This window comes from Rhea americana, unplaced genomic scaffold (assembly GCF_003343005.1).
Source record: "Rhea americana isolate MKP2758 unplaced genomic scaffold, rheAme1 scaffold_96, whole genome shotgun sequence".
In the NCBI taxonomy this organism is placed as follows: domain Eukaryota; kingdom Metazoa; phylum Chordata; class Aves; order Rheiformes; family Rheidae; genus Rhea; species Rhea americana.
The window spans coordinates 2420191-2439368 of record NW_028187155.1 but is presented as its reverse complement, the minus strand read 5'-3'; the positions used below and the strand labels follow the sequence as shown (position 1 = coordinate 2439368).

General features: G+C 45.7%; 1 protein-coding gene across 2 annotated transcripts in view; it reads left to right on the top strand.

Moving 5' to 3' along the window:
- The window catches only part of P3H2 (prolyl 3-hydroxylase 2), an 87186-nt gene extending 68579 nt beyond the window's left edge, over positions 1 to 18607 (top strand). For both annotated transcript variants that reach the window (XM_085325170.1, XM_085325169.1), the window contains exons 4-15: positions 2364 to 2495; positions 3867 to 4009; positions 5485 to 5574; positions 6132 to 6172; positions 6671 to 6765; positions 10988 to 11115; positions 11722 to 11817; positions 11908 to 12058; positions 12681 to 12798; positions 13497 to 13572; positions 14818 to 14958; positions 16152 to 18607. In XM_085325170.1, the coding sequence (XP_085181296.1) occupies positions 2364 to 2495; positions 3867 to 4009; positions 5485 to 5574; positions 6132 to 6172; positions 6671 to 6765; positions 10988 to 11115; positions 11722 to 11817; positions 11908 to 12058; positions 12681 to 12798; positions 13497 to 13572; positions 14818 to 14958; positions 16152 to 16244 (1304 nt within the window). In that variant the 3' untranslated portion in view covers positions 16245 to 18607. The remainder of the gene's footprint in view (positions 1 to 2363; positions 2496 to 3866; positions 4010 to 5484; positions 5575 to 6131; positions 6173 to 6670; positions 6766 to 10987; positions 11116 to 11721; positions 11818 to 11907; positions 12059 to 12680; positions 12799 to 13496; positions 13573 to 14817; positions 14959 to 16151) is intronic.
- The last annotated feature ends 571 nt before the right edge of the window (positions 18608 to 19178 follow it).

Here is a 19178-nt window from a genome sequence, read left to right as displayed (position 1 = left end):
GAACGTTGCTGTGGGATCTTCAGATTTGCATGTATGGCTGTGTGGCTTTGAGCCAGGGGGGATTAAAACAATTCGTTTTCAGTAGAAATAAGATTACATTTAATTAGTGGTAAGGGAAAGAAGAGCAATAAATTATGTTTTATTTGGCAACAGAAATCTTATTTATCTGCCATTGGTCTTAGAGTTCCATCAAGCTCTTTAAGTTTTGCTTATTCTATGGAAAATACTTCACTCAAATGCAAATTGTTTTTCATTTTTGCATAATTGTGTTTGCAGGGAGACAAGAGGTCTAACTGAACCTAATAAGATGGGAAACCACCAATACACAGAATGGGAAGGTGCCTTTGTTGGGTTTAATAACTTACTTGCCATCTTTGGAGCAAAATGAGGGATTGTTTCCAATATTTAGCCATACAAAAAAATGTGAAAGTGCTCCAAGGGCTGACCTACAGACCGATTTTGGCACCAGTGTAACTGACAGGGACTCATGCATGGCTTGAAAACCATGATCAGGAAACCAAGGGCCAAATAAAGCCCTCTGAGAGAAGAGCCCTCAGTAGTGAAGAAAACCCACCTTTTTTCTTGCTGAAACCTGCAAGGTTTTGATCTCCCGCCTCTCTGTAAATTGTTTCTGTGCTGTGCCAGTTGAGTGCAGCCCCGTGCTTCTGTTGTGGACAATGTGGCGTGCAGACTTGGTCACTGTGCAGAGGTTTCCTACCTGACCTGTCTCACAGGAATGAGAGTGAGCCCAGTTGTCACTGCAAGGGCTGTGACTTAGCTTGACCCTATGTCTAGGAGTAACAGCTTCAACCTCCCAAGATCACTGAAAGAAACTGGGAAGTGAGGGCAGAAGGAGAGAAATAAGACACATAGCATCACTGTTTCCCTACRGGGAACTGAGAGTGGTTCATTACAGGATAATTTAAACCAGAGTTTGCTCCTGGGTCCACAGCTCTCAGCCCAGATGTTTTAGCAGGGAGTGGAAACTGTTAATACACTGAGAAAATAAAGTTTAAGTTTCCCCCAAACTTTTTCTCTTTTCAGTCTCAGGCTAGTTTAGTATGCTGCTACATGAGGTTGAAATGCGCTCATCTTTCCCCCACAGAAAGGGGGCATTTCAGTGACTGATTCCCATATGTATATCCTCAGGACCTGACAGGACTGAGAAAAAGCCGTGCTTGTCTATGATGGATCATTTCAAGTCTAGAATGCATAAATTGGTTTAAGTTATAGCAAAATTATTTATGTCCCTTTCCTTCACACTTTCCTTAGTGTCATATTCTGGATGTGTATGGTAAATCAGATGTCCACTCAGACTACCTGCTCAGAAAATAGGGACTGTTTTGAGTTTCCACTTGATCTCCATGCAGATTCCTCAGGCTGTTTTTTTGGCAGCTCTGAGAAATGTTTTGGTAGCCGAGCACATGTTTCTTTCAAGCCTGTGTTTGTTTCCTGAAGTCTTTAATGGTGTACAGAGACAGAGCAAGCAAAGTAGATTTGTAAGTACATTGCAGCAAAGGCTCCAAACTGGAATCAGATGTCAGCTTTGGCTTAGAAAACTCAGAGTTGGTACAATGCCTATTGCATACTCCCTCCAGTTAGAAAGCTTGCTGATGGCAGATGTTTACCACGTGCTTTCATTATCCCAGGAGATTTGTCATCATCAAGAAGYAACAAGCATTGGGATTTTGCTGCCAACTTTTGCACCTTAGACCTTTCAAATTAGCCGTGCGTGTGTCCTACTCGGCTGTGCTTGAATAACTGCACTAAACCCCCAGCCCTCTTACAGTGCTCTGCCCTTGCAAGCTTTGTTGCTGCAGAAAGGAGAAGGTTCAAGATGAGTTGAAGGGAGATGATGTAGGATTACTTTTCATCTGACAGCCATCCTGTCTTCACACCTCTGCTTGCTGTGTGGGTTCCCTCATGTTTGGTGTGGCTTGTGGACTTAACAGCAAAATCCCACCGGCACATCTGGAAATAGCAACAGTGTGTGTGAATGGTTTCGGCACTGAAGTAGCAGCTCCTAGAATACAAAAAAGATGCTCAAACTCCCTCTACAGTTGACAAAAAGAAAAAGGCATTTCTGAAAGGGGTCAAAAATGCGACTGCCTTTCTCCATAGGCTTTCATAGAGAGTCCGAGTTATTTCTATAGGTGCTGTCAGTCGCCTGCTAGGCCAGAGCAGCAGAGTGGTGGTCTCCCAGTCACACCCACAGACACTGGAATTTTCTTCTCCTCCACTTTGGTGCCATCACCCTTTGAGTTGCACGTCCTTCAGTCTGGGAAACCTAATCTCCCTCTGTCCTAATCTCATCACTATCACCATCCTTCCCAGTTCAGACCTTATTCCTCTTTTCCTTGCAGATCACTACATGCAAGTCCTGATGTGCAAACATGACTGTGTCCGAGAACTYGCCACACGTTCAGGACGTATTTCACCCATTGAAAATTTCCTTCCTCTCCATTATGACTACTTGCAGTTTGCCTATTACAGAGGTAAAGTCTGTCTTTCTATTCTTTACAGAATAGAATAGAATTATTCTATTTGGGAATCGGGGTATTTCCCCATGAGGTGTGTGTGCTGCCATGATGCAGTGGCACTGTCAGAAAGAGAGAGCAAAAGGCACTGAAAGTTGTCTGTTCAAAAGTACTTTCTGTTTCAGACTGAGTAAAATGCATAGTTAAGTACTTTTATAACAGTGCTTTTGTATTATATTGCTGGAATCAAATATTCAAAAATCATCAGTCAAGCTCTACAAGTTCAAACTTTAGCTGAAAAATCATCTGATTCTTCTTTAAATAAATCGTGCATGTTGGGATCCTTTCATTTGCATTTTGATGTTAAAATTTTGGCAGTTCACATTTTTACATACTGTAAGTTTAATATAACAGGTATACAAATTATCCCAAGTTTATCTCAAGACTCCAGAAGCTGGAGCTTTTTGCTAATTACTAAATATTTTATGATTCACAAGAAATTTTCAGGAGTTAGCAATGCTGTAAAACACTGCTAGTTATCTAGTCCTGTATGATTTTTTAATGTTCTGCTATCTATAAAAAAAAATATAGGCAGAATTCGAATATCTTAGGCTGAGGGTAAGAAATGTTCCCTGAAAAAGAGAAAATTAGCAAAAAGGGCAAAATTTGTCAGAGTCAAAGTGGCTATTCAAACCAAAAGCTTCTTCATTCATCGGCTCACTGGAAATAAAGCTAGAGGAGTCAGTAGGTTTCGTGCATGATGTTCAAGCTTTTTTATTCCTCTGCCAAATTAGAGGTTTAATGTGGTGGTAAAACTGAGAGCCGCTGAGAGATCCTGCACATGACAGAGGCAGTTTGCTGCCAGAGAGCATCRATATCCTACCTCTGTGAAGAGCATGGCCTTCCAGCTCCTGCCAGCTTGAGGATGCAGTGAGAGCTTGGCATTCCTCACTGGACATCTCCCTCCCAGTGACTCGTGTGCCAATCCAGCACTGCTTGCTTCAGATCTGGTTCCTCCCTACAGCCCAGGGAGGACCACAAGACCTGTTCCCCATTTGTTGTGCTCTGCACCCCAAAAGTCTGCAGGGACTAGGACCTGTTGCCATCTCCCAGTTTCAATCCCTGACCTGTGCTTGACTGCAGAGAAGTTGTGTCACCATGCCTCAGTTTTCCTGCTTGTGAAATGGAGCAGTTAACACAAAGTTGCACCAAAGCAGCCTTGCGATCATCCTTTTTCTAGCAGAGGGCTCACATGGTTCCTTCCACCTGTGACTGCCTCCCCTTCTTGACTTTCTGCCCTCTGTGCCCTGTGACCCTCCTGGCACAGCCAAAGGGGCGACAGTGCTGGGCATTCATCTGCCCCCTAACAACTACTCTGTTCCCTTCCAGTCGGTGACTATGTAAAAGCTCTGGAGTGTGCCAAGTCCTACCTCCTCTTCCACCCAGATGATGAAGATGTCTTAGAGAATGCAAGTTATTATGAGGGCCTTTTGGAAGGTACTCTGGATCCAGACACCGTCAAGCCCAGAAAGGTGAGAGCAAATGTCACGTAAGAACATTTGATAGCACAGTGCAGAAACAAAATCTGGAAATAAATGCAATTTGGCAGTTTTCCCACCCTGGGACCACTTTGAAAACAGATGTGAAGATGATGGACTAGCTGGACATGCAAACTGTAATAGTGCAGATCCAGAGAGGCTGGTGTGAGCAATAAACTGGAGAGCAGCGTCTTCTTTAAATTGGGACATCAGCTAAACAAAGCCCAAGCAAGGGCAGTGCGGGTGATGACTGAGTGCCTGAACAATGTAAACCCTTTCTCTCTCTCAGTACTCTGGAGGAGGCATGTGGAGGAGGAATGTAATGAAACACTGAGCACAGAGGGAAAGTCCATTCAGAGAAGGCTGGGAAGTATTTTCCCAAGAGAAATTTTGGATGTCAGCATTACTGCTCGAGTCACTGACAGATAGCTTACAGTTTTATGTGTTCAACCTATTCTGCAGGGAACAGCATTGCCATAGCAGGGGTAGGCTGAGGTCAAAMAATCAAACAGTATTTATTCAATCACGCAGTGATTCCTCTTTGTTCAAGGTAGTTTTCATCTGTGGTTCTGTGGATGCCTTTCTCACTATGCAGAACATGAGAAGTTCCTCTCATCCTATCACAGCCCTGCTCAGACTCATTCCTTTCGCTCTGTAARTGGAGGTCATCAGGAATTGGATTTTCTGTTCCCTAGGGAATTCCTTGATTTCCAGGAAAATCATGTGCTGAAACAGTAAAAAACTAGAACAATCATTGTTTCTTCTCACAAAGTGAACCTAGGAAAAACTGAAGTTGACAAAAACATTTCAATCTGTTTCCAATGTTTTGACATGTTCTATTAAAAAAAATAATTTTGTTTTGCAAAGTAATTTTCTAGGAGAAAACCTACAGTTTTGTTATATATTTTTCAAACAAAAATTTTTATTGGAAGATTTCCAGCCAACTCTGTTTTTATGGTCCCTGTCCCACAGCATCTGAGTGCCTCACAGCATGCAATGTCTAAACCCACCCACCATTACGGCCAGACAGAGCTGGGCTATTAGCTCCGTGTTACAAATGRGGAACCAAGGCACAGCTCAGCCAAGCTCCATATCCCAACATCCTGAGTCTGCCTCCACCTCTGCAGCTTGGGTTTCTCCAGCGGCATCTTATTGAGAAATTTAGAGGTTTTCTAGGGTGCTCAACTCTCTCCAGTAATGATGCACATGTATGCTGAGCATTCAGGCTTCCTAACTGAGGAGCTCRGCACCTCCCCAGCCCATACAAGAGGTCTGTAATGTAATAAACAGTGCAACTATGTGCCYAAGTGTTGATGTAAGGCATGATCTAGGAACTGGTGCATACTTCATCTCCTAAGAGTCTTGAGGTGATGCATGAAAAAACAATTCCCTATTTAAGCAGAGGTACAGTTACCATTTCTTGTGAAAACTACATTTTTTAGCAATGCCCTTTCTCCTCTTCATTTCAGGAAGCTAAAATGCTGCTGAGGCGCCATAAGCTGGAATCTCACCTCTTGCAGATGGCTGCAGCCGGCCTTGGGTTCGTCTACACAGAGCCGGTAATGCCCACRTCTGTCGCTGTGAGGGCTGTTTATGGGTTTACAGCTATAGTAATGGCCTCCCCTTCTMTCCCTGCTGTAAAGCAAGCCCTGTGTTGGTGACTCAGGAGCTATGTCTTGGCCCAGTTTGTTCGCTGTGGGAAAATGGTGTTGGCAAGACAAGCGAGGCAGCTGTTCCAGGGTGGAGGAGAGGCAGACACAGCTTCATCCATCCCCTCCTTGGTATCTGGCTGTCCCTCAGCTATCAGTACAGTGAGACCTCCTCAATGTGCCACCCTCATTTTATTGTAGTGGGCTGGGACAGAGAAGACCAGGCGAGCTGCCTAGTTGAATGTCCCCATCATGCTGGGTTCCCCCTGTGTGATGCCAGTTCAGGTATGGGGTAATCTTTCCATTGGTCAACTCCACACAAGGGCCTGAAATCATATGGGATGAATCCAGACCAGAGAGACTGACTGATTTCTTCTACTGTGAGGCAGAGCAGGGAAACCCTGCAGAAGCTTTCTGGGATGAATTTGATCATTGATATAAAAAGCACAAATTCTCTTTTACTACAGAACTACTGGAACCGGTACGGAGCRCGTCAGGATGAGCACAGGTGAGTCCTTGTCTGAAGGCACTTGTCTGCACCTGGGGATTTGCAGGCACCCACAGGAGCTGTGAAAGGGATGTGTTCGTAGTGCACATACCAGCCTGTCCTTTTGGGAGGTGCTACCACGTCCATCCTCAAACACCATCACTATAGAATTATGGCCCTTTGCCATTCCATCACAAATGTTCCCACAAGCACCTTATTTTAGCCAGATGCCTCAGAACCAGTGACAAACTAGAGGGAATTTGGTCAAGGAGGCAAGTATTCCTGTTCAGCTTTTCTTGGTGTTTGTGCTTTGCTGGTGGAAACCATTGTTCCCATTTCCAAGAAAACAGTTTACAAGACGAGGAGAGCTTCTACTTGTGTAGTTGTGGCATTCATACAAAGTACCAATTTGTCTATTTTTTCAGTGTTGTGGTTTCTAGGGGGTGCAAAAACAGCATCATTCCTGGAACTAGAGACATGTTGCCAAAGTAATGATGTTCCTCTTCTCTTGTTCCTCAGTGTCCCATCAAGTATTAGCAGTGAACCAGAGGATGGGCCCAGGCTGTCCCTGGGAAAGAAACCCGTGTCAAAAACAGATCGAGAGTTAAAGGAGGGTAAGTCTGATGAAAATTTTTCACCAAAACCAGAAATTTTCTTCTGTTACTAGAGAGTACAGACTGCCACCACAATCACCGTAATAAGAAAGTTGGTGCTTGAGTAATGAGGTCCAATCCTACCTCAAGTGTTGCAGTTTTGCTTAACAGGGAAGTCTCTATTTGACCCTGCGGTAGTATTTGTTGGTCTGTGGATCCTTCTAGCACTGCAGTGCTCTTGGATTTGCTCCTCTAATCTGCTGAGCTGTTCAGCTGGAAGGCTGATTCTTCATCACCAAAGGGAAGGTGGCACCAGCAATAATCTTGCAACCAGATTCTGTTAAGACTAAAATGTTCCCTTTGTCCAGGCTGGAGAAAGACTGATGCTGGAAGCACTGGGCTTCGGGAACTCTGATGCTTTCATACTGATGCTTTGCTAAACACGCTGGACTGCACCATTTCAWTAAGCATTTCTGTCTGCAATCTGGCTTTTGATTTCATGTCTTGGCTTACATCAAACTGCTTGGTTTAAAGGCCTGATAGCAGAGATTTCAACTGATTTAGCACAGAAAATGCCATCACATTTTCTACTAATGGACAAGATTTCCTTCAGAACAATTTTGAAAAATTATTTTGCTACCAGGCTGCAAAGCCTGCTCCTCACTGCAAAACTGCAGGATCTCAAGTCAGAAAGTTTCCTGTGTCTCTAGTGGGTCAGCTCCACAGCAACAGGCAAAAAAATGTCCYTGTAATATCAAGGACAGTCTTGCCTTTTGCGGAATTTCATAGCTTTCCATGTCCCAAGTTGTCTCCAGCTGTTCAGTGTCTTGTTCAGAGTCTTGCTATCTCTTACTCTAATTACCCAAGTAAAATAGGAAAATACCATAGGATGATCTTGAACAGCTTGCTAAACTGAGARCTGGTTGCTTTATATTTGTTGCTCTGTTTGTTTTCTGTAACCAAATAACTTTGGAGTTTGTCTTTCTCTGTTTTTCCTTCTGTCTATGTATTTATTTTGGTTTTAAGGCAGATCTTTTTTCAAGTTTGCAAAGAAAACTGAAACTACAAACAAAAACAGGTATTTATCTGTCTACTTCTCTTCATTGTCTTTTTTTTTTAATCTTTTCACTGGAGAAAGAAAAGGTCAAAAGAGGAAAAAATGCCCGTTTTCATTTTGTAGTCCTCTTCTGCACATATCTCCTTCATCTCATTCCCTTTTTCCCCAAGTACCTTTACTCTCGTAAGTCGGAAGAACTCCCCATTTCTTTTGGGTGTTTTTCACAGAAACATACACAAAGGAAACAATTCTCTTCTCATGCTGGTTTTGCCATAGGAGCTAGAACAGAATCTACCTCTGTGGTACATTTAGCCAAATAAATGTTAGTGAGTTTGCTGCTGTCTCCTACCGTGCTCAGCTCTAGGGTGTGTGCTGCCTTTGACACCAGAGCACCTCTTCAGGAGCATATCTTAGACCCACTGGAGGCAAACCAGTCCGTAGCACGGTCTCTCCATGTGCTTGTGTGTGGTGATTTAAACTGGGATTCCCTTGATCCCTCTGCTGCATTTAGAGGACAACATTGCTGAGGAACATAGCCRGGAACATCTTGACAGTGTGATAAAAGGATTCAGTGTTAGTACCACAGCTCCCAGGACAGCCCTTGCAAGGTTCCCAGGTCATTTCTACACTAAACGGTTGCACAGGCTTTTACTCCTTTGGGTTACATTCTTSCTTTGATCTCTTCCAAAATAAACTAGTCTCCACTGCAGTTTCAGTTTGGGGAAATGTTGAAACCTGCCCAATTATAGTGTGCCAGACAGCTCAGAACATGCTCTGGGTTCTTAAAAGCCATCAAACAGGAAGAAAATGTCACTGGCTTTAAATCCTCCCCATCTTTCCCTGCTGCTCCTGCTGCACCAAAAGGATGCAGAAAACATTGACCAGCTTCAATGTGTCAGGTACATTTTGACTCAGTGAAATTTGAGCTTAATGAGAGAGCAGAAAGGAAAAGAGGTTGCAGGAGAGTAAAACAGTTCTGGTGGTAGTGCTGGGTCCCATGGTTCACGGCAGTCAGTGTTAGGAAACACTACCGTATTGTCAAAAAACTCAAGATTTAAGTGACAGGACATTGACCAAGACAAACTCATTTTAATAATGTGACAAGAAGAGACTGTATGAAACAGAACTTGAGAGCCAGGACACCTGGTTTCCATTTCCAGTGCTTTCTTTGTCTTTTGTATCTGTTCCTGACCAACAGTTGAGAAACCAAAATGATGCCGCAGTCCTCAGAGTAGCTGCAAGGCAGACAAGTGGACAGCATAAAGAGTGTTGAGCCATCCATAGTTCATTAGCTCAAATAATTTCATTTGCAAAAATAATATAGGTACTTTCCACAAATGCAGCACTCCTCTCTTTGCATGTATACTGACCCCAGTGATGTTCACTGGCTGCTGTGACTTAAACAGTGCAGTTCACACTGTGATGTATGAAATGGCAGAAGCTTGTTACRTCAGACTGAAAACAGAAGGAAGACCCAAAGGGAAGAAGTTTCTTCCCTGGGTTGCTCTATGGCACAGTTAGCAGAAACTTATAAGCTCTCTGGACGTTTGCAAATTTTCTTTTGATAACTTGATCCTGGCAGCCAAAGGTTGCATTCTGCCAGCAATGGATCTCTGAAAAAGCAAAAGACTYGAGCAGGACAAACCATTCTTCCAAACCTAAGAATGGCCACAATGAGTCCATGCAAAGGTGCAGCTGGGCTGCTGCTTTGGCCCATAGCAGATGCCTGGGGAGCAAGAGAAGAAACTGGAGAAGTACTGAGTGATCTCTTCCAGATTAGTCCTACTCTGCTGCATCTGGAGAAGAGCAACAMCCAAGCTAGAAAGCTGCAGTGTAAGTTGGAGTATGCCAGAAGACTGGATTTCAGGGTTCTGTCTCTGATCTGACTCCGTTTATAATACGTGCTATTATCAAGCAGCAGAGCGGACATGAGGGACATCTCATGCTTTCCATTTCCAAGAAATATACTCTTTAGAAATAAACTCGTGGGCTAGTGCGGGGTCAGGAGAGACTCTTCCTTCAGGATTGTGTGTCCTCCATCAGCCAAGGGGRCCTTCCAAAAATACAAAATGTGCTGCAATAAGAAAGGTAGTAATTGCAAAAGCAGTGTAACAGAAAAGTTTCATTGTGCCACATGGTGAGAGGAGCTCTGTGACTTCACTTCCTATATCTTATTGCAGCTTTGTGACAACAGATAATTTTTCCCATGACTTAGATGCATTTCACCTTCCTCCAATTGAAACATCTGGTTTAAGTTTTTGTTGTTATTTCCATATCTTTTCTTTGCTCTCTTAAAGCAGATGAGGGGAAGAGACTTCAGGAGGTGGTGATTTAGTGGCTTTGCCATATTTTTCTGGTCAAGCAAATTTGACAGGGATCAATCCAGACTGATTCTAAAGAGTTAATCTTTCTCTTCCCTTTGCCTGTTCCCCTCGGCACATGGCAAGGCTCAGTCATTCTATACCAGCTGGAAGAGACCACCAAAACAGAAGCCACTGGCTTCCAGCAGGTAGAGGGAGGCAACCTGGAGGCTGATAGCAGAGAGCAAGGAGTTGCAGTGGCACAGGGAAGACCCYGTGGTAGCACTTTTACCATGAAGGAAGGATGGTCCTTGGGGTCCTGCAACTCCCCCACTCTTAGCCTACTCTTCTCCATTACCAGCGAAATCAAACACAAACGATGCTTGCTGTGAGCTCACACAATCTGGTGTCAGATTTTCTACATAAGTAGAAGACAAAAAAAACCCACTGATGACAACTCCAGACAACAGTGTTGCATGCCAAGCCAGCAAKATTCACACAGAGCAAAGGCAATGGAAACTTGGGCTTTCATTTACATTGGCTGCTCAGCAGGAGAGTGAGTTAACCGATGTCTGTGTCCGTTGTGGCATCCCACTGAGTTTTAACATTTTTAGAATGTGGTCCCTTCATTTGCAAGGCGGCTGACAAAAAAATGGAAAATGCTGATGTTCTTGCAGCAAATTGATTTTACCTCTGGGTGCTTCCATTGCTCCTGTTTCTTWTTTTGTTGATGCAAGGCCAAATTCTKCTCTCAKTTATGCTACTTTAAAKCTACTTCCCTAGAAGTGGGCCTGGGCAACTTCATCTGGCTCTCAGCCACAGTACAAAATGCCAGTGAGGCCATATCATGTTCAGCAAGATTGTTTTGTATCTCTCTTTCCATCAGGGGGTCCTCTTCTCTACAGCGATGTGAAGTTTGTCTACAACTCGCAGCAGCTGAATGGCACCCAGAGAGTGCTATTGGATAATGTCATCTCAGAGGAGCAGTGCCGAGAGCTTCAGAGGGTGGCCAGTGTGAGTAGTTAAGGCTTGGAGCGGGGGAGAACTGTCACTTGGGTTGAGTGTCTGATGCCCCCCACACATTTGGCTGGTTTTGGCTGGTTAGAGCTGAACATGAGATTAGTCCATGGCAAGGCTCTGGGCTTGCATCTCACTCACTGAACCTTTGCAATCAATGCTGTGATGGCCACGGAGAGTAGTCAGACACTCATTCCCACAACACACCCATAACTCCTGAACAGCACATGGTGCTGTATCTTTGGCCATTCTAAATAACAAGCCGAAAGGACAAAGCCCATACAGAAATGGCTCTTTTCCATGTGTTATACATAACCCTGAAGAGTATTCGTCCACAAGTCTGGTGTAGCTTCTCATCCATCACCATCTTGGCCTGAGGAAGGGCTAGAGGATAACTGAATGTCCCCAGTTTGGAGGTGGGCAGCTGTTTCCCAGCCTCTCCAATTTATCGAGAGCTGTAGCGCCTTCCCACCTCTTCCATCTCTCCTGGTGAATATGGCCCTGGGTTATTTTGAGAAGAGAATCCCAGGTATTTCCACTGCAGCTACCCCTCTGCTGATATATCAGTTCACATCTCACYTGTGTTTATGTGTTTCCTGGCAGGGGATCATGTTGGCTGGAGATGGTTACAGGGGCAAAACCTCACCCCATACCCCAAATGAGAAATTTGAAGGAGCCACTGTCCTCAAAGCCCTAAAGGTACAGCTTAATCCCTTCTCTTCTTCCACTCCTCCTTTCCAGCCAGCACACAGCTCTAATTTTATTTCTTGGCTTCCTTTCCCTGCCCAGTATGGCTACGAGGGTCGTGTCCCACTGAAGAGTGCCCGTCTTTTCTATGACATCAGTGAGAAGGCTCGCAGGATTGTCGAGTCCTACTTCATGCTGAACTCCACACTGTACTTCTCCTACACACACTTGGTCTGCCGTACAGCACTGTCTGGTGAGGGGCTCCAGGAAGGGGCTAGCATCTTAACAGGGAGGTGGAAGGATGGGATGTTTTCAGCTATAGGGTTTGCTGTGCTTATAGATGTGTTGAGTGTCACTGCTTTGGACAGGCTCTACCACCAGTTCAGCTGCACCAAGTGGTGTTATGGTGTGATGAGCAGGGACCCAAGTGTGGGAGAAGTTCTGTTTTGTCTGATGGTTGAACTGGTAGCTTAGGGCCAGKTGAAGTTACTGTTCTCTCAGAAGAAAAGAGTAGGGACACACTGCTGTCTAGGAAAGTTCATATCTTGGGCTATCTCTTGTTCTTYTTGTCTCCAACTCTTCCTCTTTTCTCCTCACTCTTCACTTTTCTCCTCACGTTGCACCTTTTCCATCCTCCCAGCTCTCCACCTCTCTTTTCTCAAACCTTGCTGCAAAGAATGAGCAAAGCTGTGCAAATTCAAGTATTCAGATTTTGCTTTTTCTCCTCAGCATTTCCTTCGTTCCTCTCACCTGTGAACACTACCCAAAGTGGGGTCAGAGCAGGCTCAAGTCTTATGACAAAGCTCACAGAGCCAGGCATTTCCATCTCATTCCATGCCTTTTCCTTTCCCCTTCCTCCACATSGTCCTGCCTAGGCCAGCAGGAGAAGAGGAACGACCTGAGCCATCCCATCCATGCTGACAACTGCCTCTTGGACCCAGAGGCCAATGAGTGCTGGAAGGAGCCTCCTGCCTACACCTTCCGGGATTACAGGTAGGAAGGCGGGCTAATCACAGCTGCCTCTCTGGTGGAACTAGCTATCTTTTCCAAATACCTGAAGGACACCATGCCAGACAGGTCATGCGCTTCACAGACTATAAGCCCTAAAGCTTGTACCTCCTAGTGATGGCAAAKTACAGTCCAGCGGATAATTTTTGGTGCAAGCAAGCATCGAAGCTAAGCTTCAAGCTGGAATGTAACTGCAAAGGCTGTACAGTATTTTAGGGCCAGAAGTTCCCAGCTGTGGCTCACAAGACCAGGTCTCTTGTGGGATGCTTTCAGTGAGAAACAAGAGGATGGGAGCTGGTGGGAATCTCTGTTCATTGTGAGAATTGTCCACTGCTCAAGGAGAGATCTGCTGATTCTCAGCTTTGACTCCCAAACAGAGACAGTTTGGGCAAGGTARTCATAGCTGATGAGACAGGAAGGAAAGAGATTTGTCCCCCTTAGACTGATAACACATAGAAGAATCATTTCCATCTTCTGGCATCATAGACCAGGAAGGAGCTGAGCACATACAGTATTGTGGGCCTTGACCAGTTCCCRGCAATGGGAATCTTCCCTATTTTCCTTCTAGCAGCCACCACAGTCACCATCTCCATGGAGCTACATGAGATCTGTCACCTAGGTGGGAGATCAGCCCTAAGCACTTGCTTTTTCTGACCTCACTGGGATCCTGCTTCTTCCCTCAGTGCTCTTCTGTACATGAATGCGGATTTTGAAGGAGGCGAGTTCATCTTCACTGAGATGGATGCCAAAACTGTAACCGTAAGTCAGTGGCCTTTCCTGGCCGAGCTAGTATGAATTGAATGGTGGGAGTTAATTTCCAAAGCAATTTTTGTGATGTTTTTCTGCAGCCCCTAAGAGTGTTGGGTTTTCTACTGGGGAACACAGCTCTCGTGGACATCCTGTGTCTCATTTCTTGCAAATATTCCATACAAAACCTTCTGTGTGCTGGCAGAGGTGCACGGACCTTGTTCCCTGCCCAGAGGCTGTACCATGCAGTAAACTGGGCTGCAGATAAGGGTTTTGTAGCAGCTCTGCTYTGGCAGTGGGATGGCTGAAAAACAACCTGGATAGAGGCCAGCACTGGTTGAAATTCCTCCTTGCCTCAAGGACTGCTGAACTCCCACCCCATCTTGTGGCCAAACATGAAGTGATACCAGTGCCTCCATAATACACCCTGACATCTTTCTCTGCTAGTCAAATCCTCTCCTCATGTCATGGTGTCAGGTCACTCCTGCTCCTCCCTGCAGTAGGTGAGGGCAGTCCGTGTTTGACATCCTCACTGCAGCAACTCTGTCTGCAGAGATGATTGTGTCCATCCTAGGGACAGGATATAGTGTCTGCAGTGCCATTTTTGGCCATAAGACATATTGCAAAAGATTAACTTGGCTTAGGCCTTTCCAGAGTGAGTCACCAGTGTGGACTGTCCCTGAGAGGGACATGGTTCAGGCCTTAGCCCCTGCACTTGGCATGAGGTCACGTGGGAAGATAGGCTCCCCCTCTGTGGTTGAACAGAGGATCAAGGCACCACATCAAGGCTATAGCGTCCTGCAGATGCTGGAGGGTAGATTGACTCTATATAAAACCAGCGCTTCTGGGTTGGTTTTATTGACACTTTGGTCACTGAGGTCCTGCAGGATCCTTGTGGACTCAGAAGAGAAAAGAAAGAGGAATTCCACAGACTGTGCCAAGGTTAGCCTGATCCTCCCTGCAGTCATGCCATGGCCTGTTTTTGCCAGAGGTGATCACCCGCAGATTTTGCAATGACTCCACTTTACCACCTCCTTCCTGTGCGGCATCTGTGCAGCAGCCTTGAGCATCAGTCCTCCCATGCCCAGAATCCTGCATGTCTTCTAGAGCAGCTCACCAAGTCCTGAGTGAGGCAGGGACACCCAATGAGGTCCAAGGTCCTGGATCACTGTGAGCCCAGATGTCACCAGTGTAAATAGCCATACTGTTCTTTGCCACCATGTTTACAATGTCAGCTTATTGCCTGTTTTCCTGCAGGCCTCTATCAAGCCCAAGTGTGGGCGAATGATCAGCTTCTCGTCRGGTGGTGAGAACCCCCATGGGGTGAAAGCAGTTACGAAAGGCCAGAGGTGYGCTGTGGCTCTCTGGTTTACCTTGGATCCACTTTACAGAGAGCTGGTGAGTTCCTCCTTTGCAATATGAGCGGAGCTGGGGGTACGCAGTGTCCCAGAGGTGTCAGTAAAAGCTCCCAGCTCTTGCCTTTATGCTTCTTAGCCACTTTTGAAAGGACTCATTTTTAGCTTGCAGTCCCATCACATCTTCTAGCCCTACCCCCACCCCCCACCCCACATCAAACTCCCCCAATAGCATTCCCATGAAATGTGCCTCACGGAAAGGAAGACTGGGACTGAGCAGGTCGCCGTGCCTTCACACCCAGGGATTGGATGCTGGACACGATGCTGGATGGCTCTGTGCAGGGTTGAAGCTGGGCATTTGTGACACCTAGTGGCCAATAACCCAATGAACAGGGAAAGGCTTTATTAGCAGTCTGCAGCTGAGAAGCCCAAAGTAATGTCCTGTTACTGTCAGATCTTCAAAGGCAGTTTGGCACCTTCTTCACGTAAGTAAACAGAYTTGGGCACATGGATGCCCTGGAAGACCTGATTTATGGTGCCTTTCAACTGTCAATCTCTGAATTCTATTTCAAAAGTCTGCCATATTAGCCCTTATGTCCTTTCAGTAGCAGTCCTGGTCTATAGGGATAAAAGGCAAAAGGCCTTATCTGAGCAAGTTCCCAGCAAAAGCAAGTGTAAGGAGAAAGCAAAACCACTGTGCTTCCACCTTGTGAATTCTGTGTATTGGGCAAGCACGTGGGCTGCAATATTTTGGGACAAGCTTATTTTAAAATATGCACATTACTGTTTCTGTCTGTGTTTTGGTGATAGCTGGCATCTCACTGTGCTCAGTGCTATTTGCACTCCGCCCTGCCCAGAAAGCTGGAAATCTTAGCTGACAAGGCAAGTGAAGGGGAAGATTTACCAGAAGGAGAAGAGGAGGTTCCAGCATCCTGACAGTGGCAGCGGCTGTTAGTGTAATATGATAAGGGAACTACAATATGTCAGCTCTGCCCCTATTCATTATGGCCCTGAAAGGAGGAGGGAAATTGAGGTATTGAGGTGCAAAATGATTTGATTAATTTTGCCTAGCAAATACCCAGGACAAGTTTCAGGCTGTTGCCTGTCCTCCAGGCAACACTGCCTAGATGAACTGTTTTGCTGTGGCTGCTCCCAGTGGGCTAGACTGCCATGAATGAACTGGGGACAGGCACTGAAGCTCTGCAGTTACAGTTTCTTTCTCTTCCTTTCTTGCAGGAGCGAATCCAGGCAGATGAAGTGATTGCGATGTTGGACCAGGAACACCTAGGACCCAGTGAAATGAACATTAACCCGAAGGATGAGCTATGAACTAGGCCAAAGACTTTTTCTATTAAATATTTATTTAATATTGTTAATCTTATTAGAACCTTTCTATTTTTGTACAGAGCTGCTGTATAAATTAACAGGTTAATATGATTGTGGAGTTTCAGAAGTGCCTCTTCTGTGTTTAGCACAGCTCTTGCTGGGACCCTTTATTCCTGTGCCAACATCTCCAGCTAGGACTGATTTTTCCTCTTGGATTTCCTGTCCTTCCCTAGCACTTCTCAGGACTCATTCAAACCCACCATACCCACTTGGAAGACCCTCTTTTTTTTTCTCTTCTTCAGGCAGAAGTAGCTGCTTCTCTTCAGTTCCTGCTGGGAGATTTGTCTCCAATGTGATGATGGAGCCTTGACAAATCCCCTCTTCCTATCCCTGTTGACTGCTGGCTGAAGACCCAGATGGTGCTGCCCTGAGGGAAACTGCCACCCCTTGGATGGGGTGCTCCTCTTGGAGCACACATCAGTTATGACTGCTCTTTTCATGCTGTCTTCCCTCTCAAAACCCTTTACCATTTGGAGTATGCTTGTTGTTAAGGAGACTACAAAGCAAAATCCAACACCGAACAAAATGCATATCTCTCTGTAGTCATGCAAAGCTGGGGTTTGGGCATAAATTCAGACCTGACTTTCCAGAAACCGCCTGCTGAGCAGAGGCATGGACTGTGCACAGGTATGAAGGGTCTTGGTTTGCAACTGCCTCCAGTGAAACAGGGCCTGTCACTCTTGTTCAGTTCTTTCTTTTGCTAATGGCTTGGGATGCAGGAAGGAAACTGCCTCATGCCTCATCCTTTAAGCTTCCAACCCAGTGCTGCTGCTGCTAGAACCCAAGGTTAAAAGATCATAGTTTCTAAGTCCATATTCAAAAGCATCTGAAGGTCTGAGGGACGTTACAGTGCCACTATGTTGGGTGCAGCTTTGTCTGTACTCCTGAGGTATCATCGTCTGCATCCTCCCATCTCAACAGTGCAGAAACAGCAGCTGTTTATGATGCAGTAGTGTCTATTTACTTAAAATATTTCTGACCTAGTCTGAGGGTATTGCAATGAAAGTATGTGCTGCTTACCACAAGAGAATTACTATGCAAGTAACTGCTGCTAAGCTAGCAATTCGTTCTTCTCCCTGACTCCTGGGCATGAGACCAGAGCAGCCCCTACTAAAATGAGAACAAGCACTAAAGTCTCAGAATTCCCTGGGTCCCAGCCATAGGGACAGCTTTTTTTTTGGCCCAGGAGATGCTAGAAGCATTCCTAAAAGCCAGGTTGCAGCAATATCTTCACTGCTGAATTTCCTACGATGCTGGTATCTCTGCAGAAAGCGCTGTAGGGATCTTGGCTTGAATTTGCCTCGAGCTCTCAGACCAGCTTAGCTCGGCTCCCTGCTGCATTGGCTTGGCACTTACTTAGCCTTTTCTGCTCCTCTGTGTCAGCGTTGGCATTTTCAGCACTTAAAATCTGCAACAGAGAATTGGCTTTTCTCTCTGTTGTTGCTGCTTGTCCAAGTCTCAGGCTTGGTAGCACTCTTCTTGCTCTCGGTCCCTAACTAAGAAGGCCATTTGCAGGAATGATCCTTTTGCAGAAACCACTTCAAAAGCTAACTCATGGCAGGATACAGGAGTGCTCAAAGCATCTGGAAAAACAATTGCCCAGACTGTGAAGGCGGTACCATTACTGTCAAGCAAACTGTGGAAGGATCGTTTGCTGCACATCCTTCACAGTCAAATCTGTGAGGGAGAAAGCTTAGAGTGTTTCTGAGCCACCTTTGTGGCCCATTTCATTGAGGTTTTTCTCTCCCTTCCTAGTATACTATACTGCTGGGTCCCAGAGCGAACACCCACACAGTTTGCCTTTCAGTGACCCATCTCTGTTTAGATGTCTCCCATGTAAATCTTCAGATCCCTTTTTTTAAAATAGCCAAAGGAAAAGATTGGGAGGAAGGAAAGGAGGACAGATGGAGAGCTGAAGTGCCAGGCATGTTTTGCTCCATCTGCACCATGCCTTGCATSCAAGGCCTGACTCCCTTAGCACTGCTGTCACCATCAGCATGAGTTTGTGTTGCTCCCCACAGTTCATTCACATACTCCTGACAAACAGGTCAGCTTTCATATCTTGACATCATCTGCCCCAGCACAACCTAGATGCTGCTGCCGCTTCCAACCAGCATGATGTGCTTCAGGGTCCCAGGCTGCAAGGAGCCGGCCGCCTTACGGCAGCTGGTCCCTTTGTGGGAAGGGACAAGGGGCTGTCTTTGCACCTGTGTGCCCCCTTTGCAGGTTGTGATTTGTTTGCTGCTGTGGTAGTTAGCCAGAGCTGTGTCTAAATTCAGGRGAAATAAACAGAAGATAACAGCCTAGCTTGTCTTTTGTCTTTCTTTATCCAAATACAAGCAAGGGAGCTTGGGGCAGAGGGTATATGTGTGTGTGTGTGTAGGGGGGGTGCCCCAGTCTCTACAGCATACTCACAAACCCTACGTGCTGGAGGAGGTGGCAGACACAGCGATGTAGACTTGATTAAACAAAACTCTGGATGCATTTGCTGTTGTATTCAGCCACAGTGGAGAGTGGGGTGTGGGGGGGGGCACTGAATGGCCTCTAGTAAAGCAACAGCTTTGGTRAAGACCAAGGGAACAATCTCAGCAGACTGCAGCTTTCCAGGACTCAGCTGCAARCACTATCAATGGCAGCCCTAAAGCCTTAGGAAGCAGTGGGACTCTGGGCTGCCTTGGCCCTGCTGCTCACTGCTCCATTCTGCCTCCAAGACCTGCCTGTGGTTGGTGCCAACCTAGAGCCAGGAAACAGGAACACAGTGAGTCAAAGGTGTTTTTCCTGTTTGTTTGTTTATTTTTCCAGTTTTTCTGCTCCTTTTAAAGCCTAGCTCACAAATGGATTTTTTTTATTTCTGCAGCAATAGCAGAGGTGGTTGCC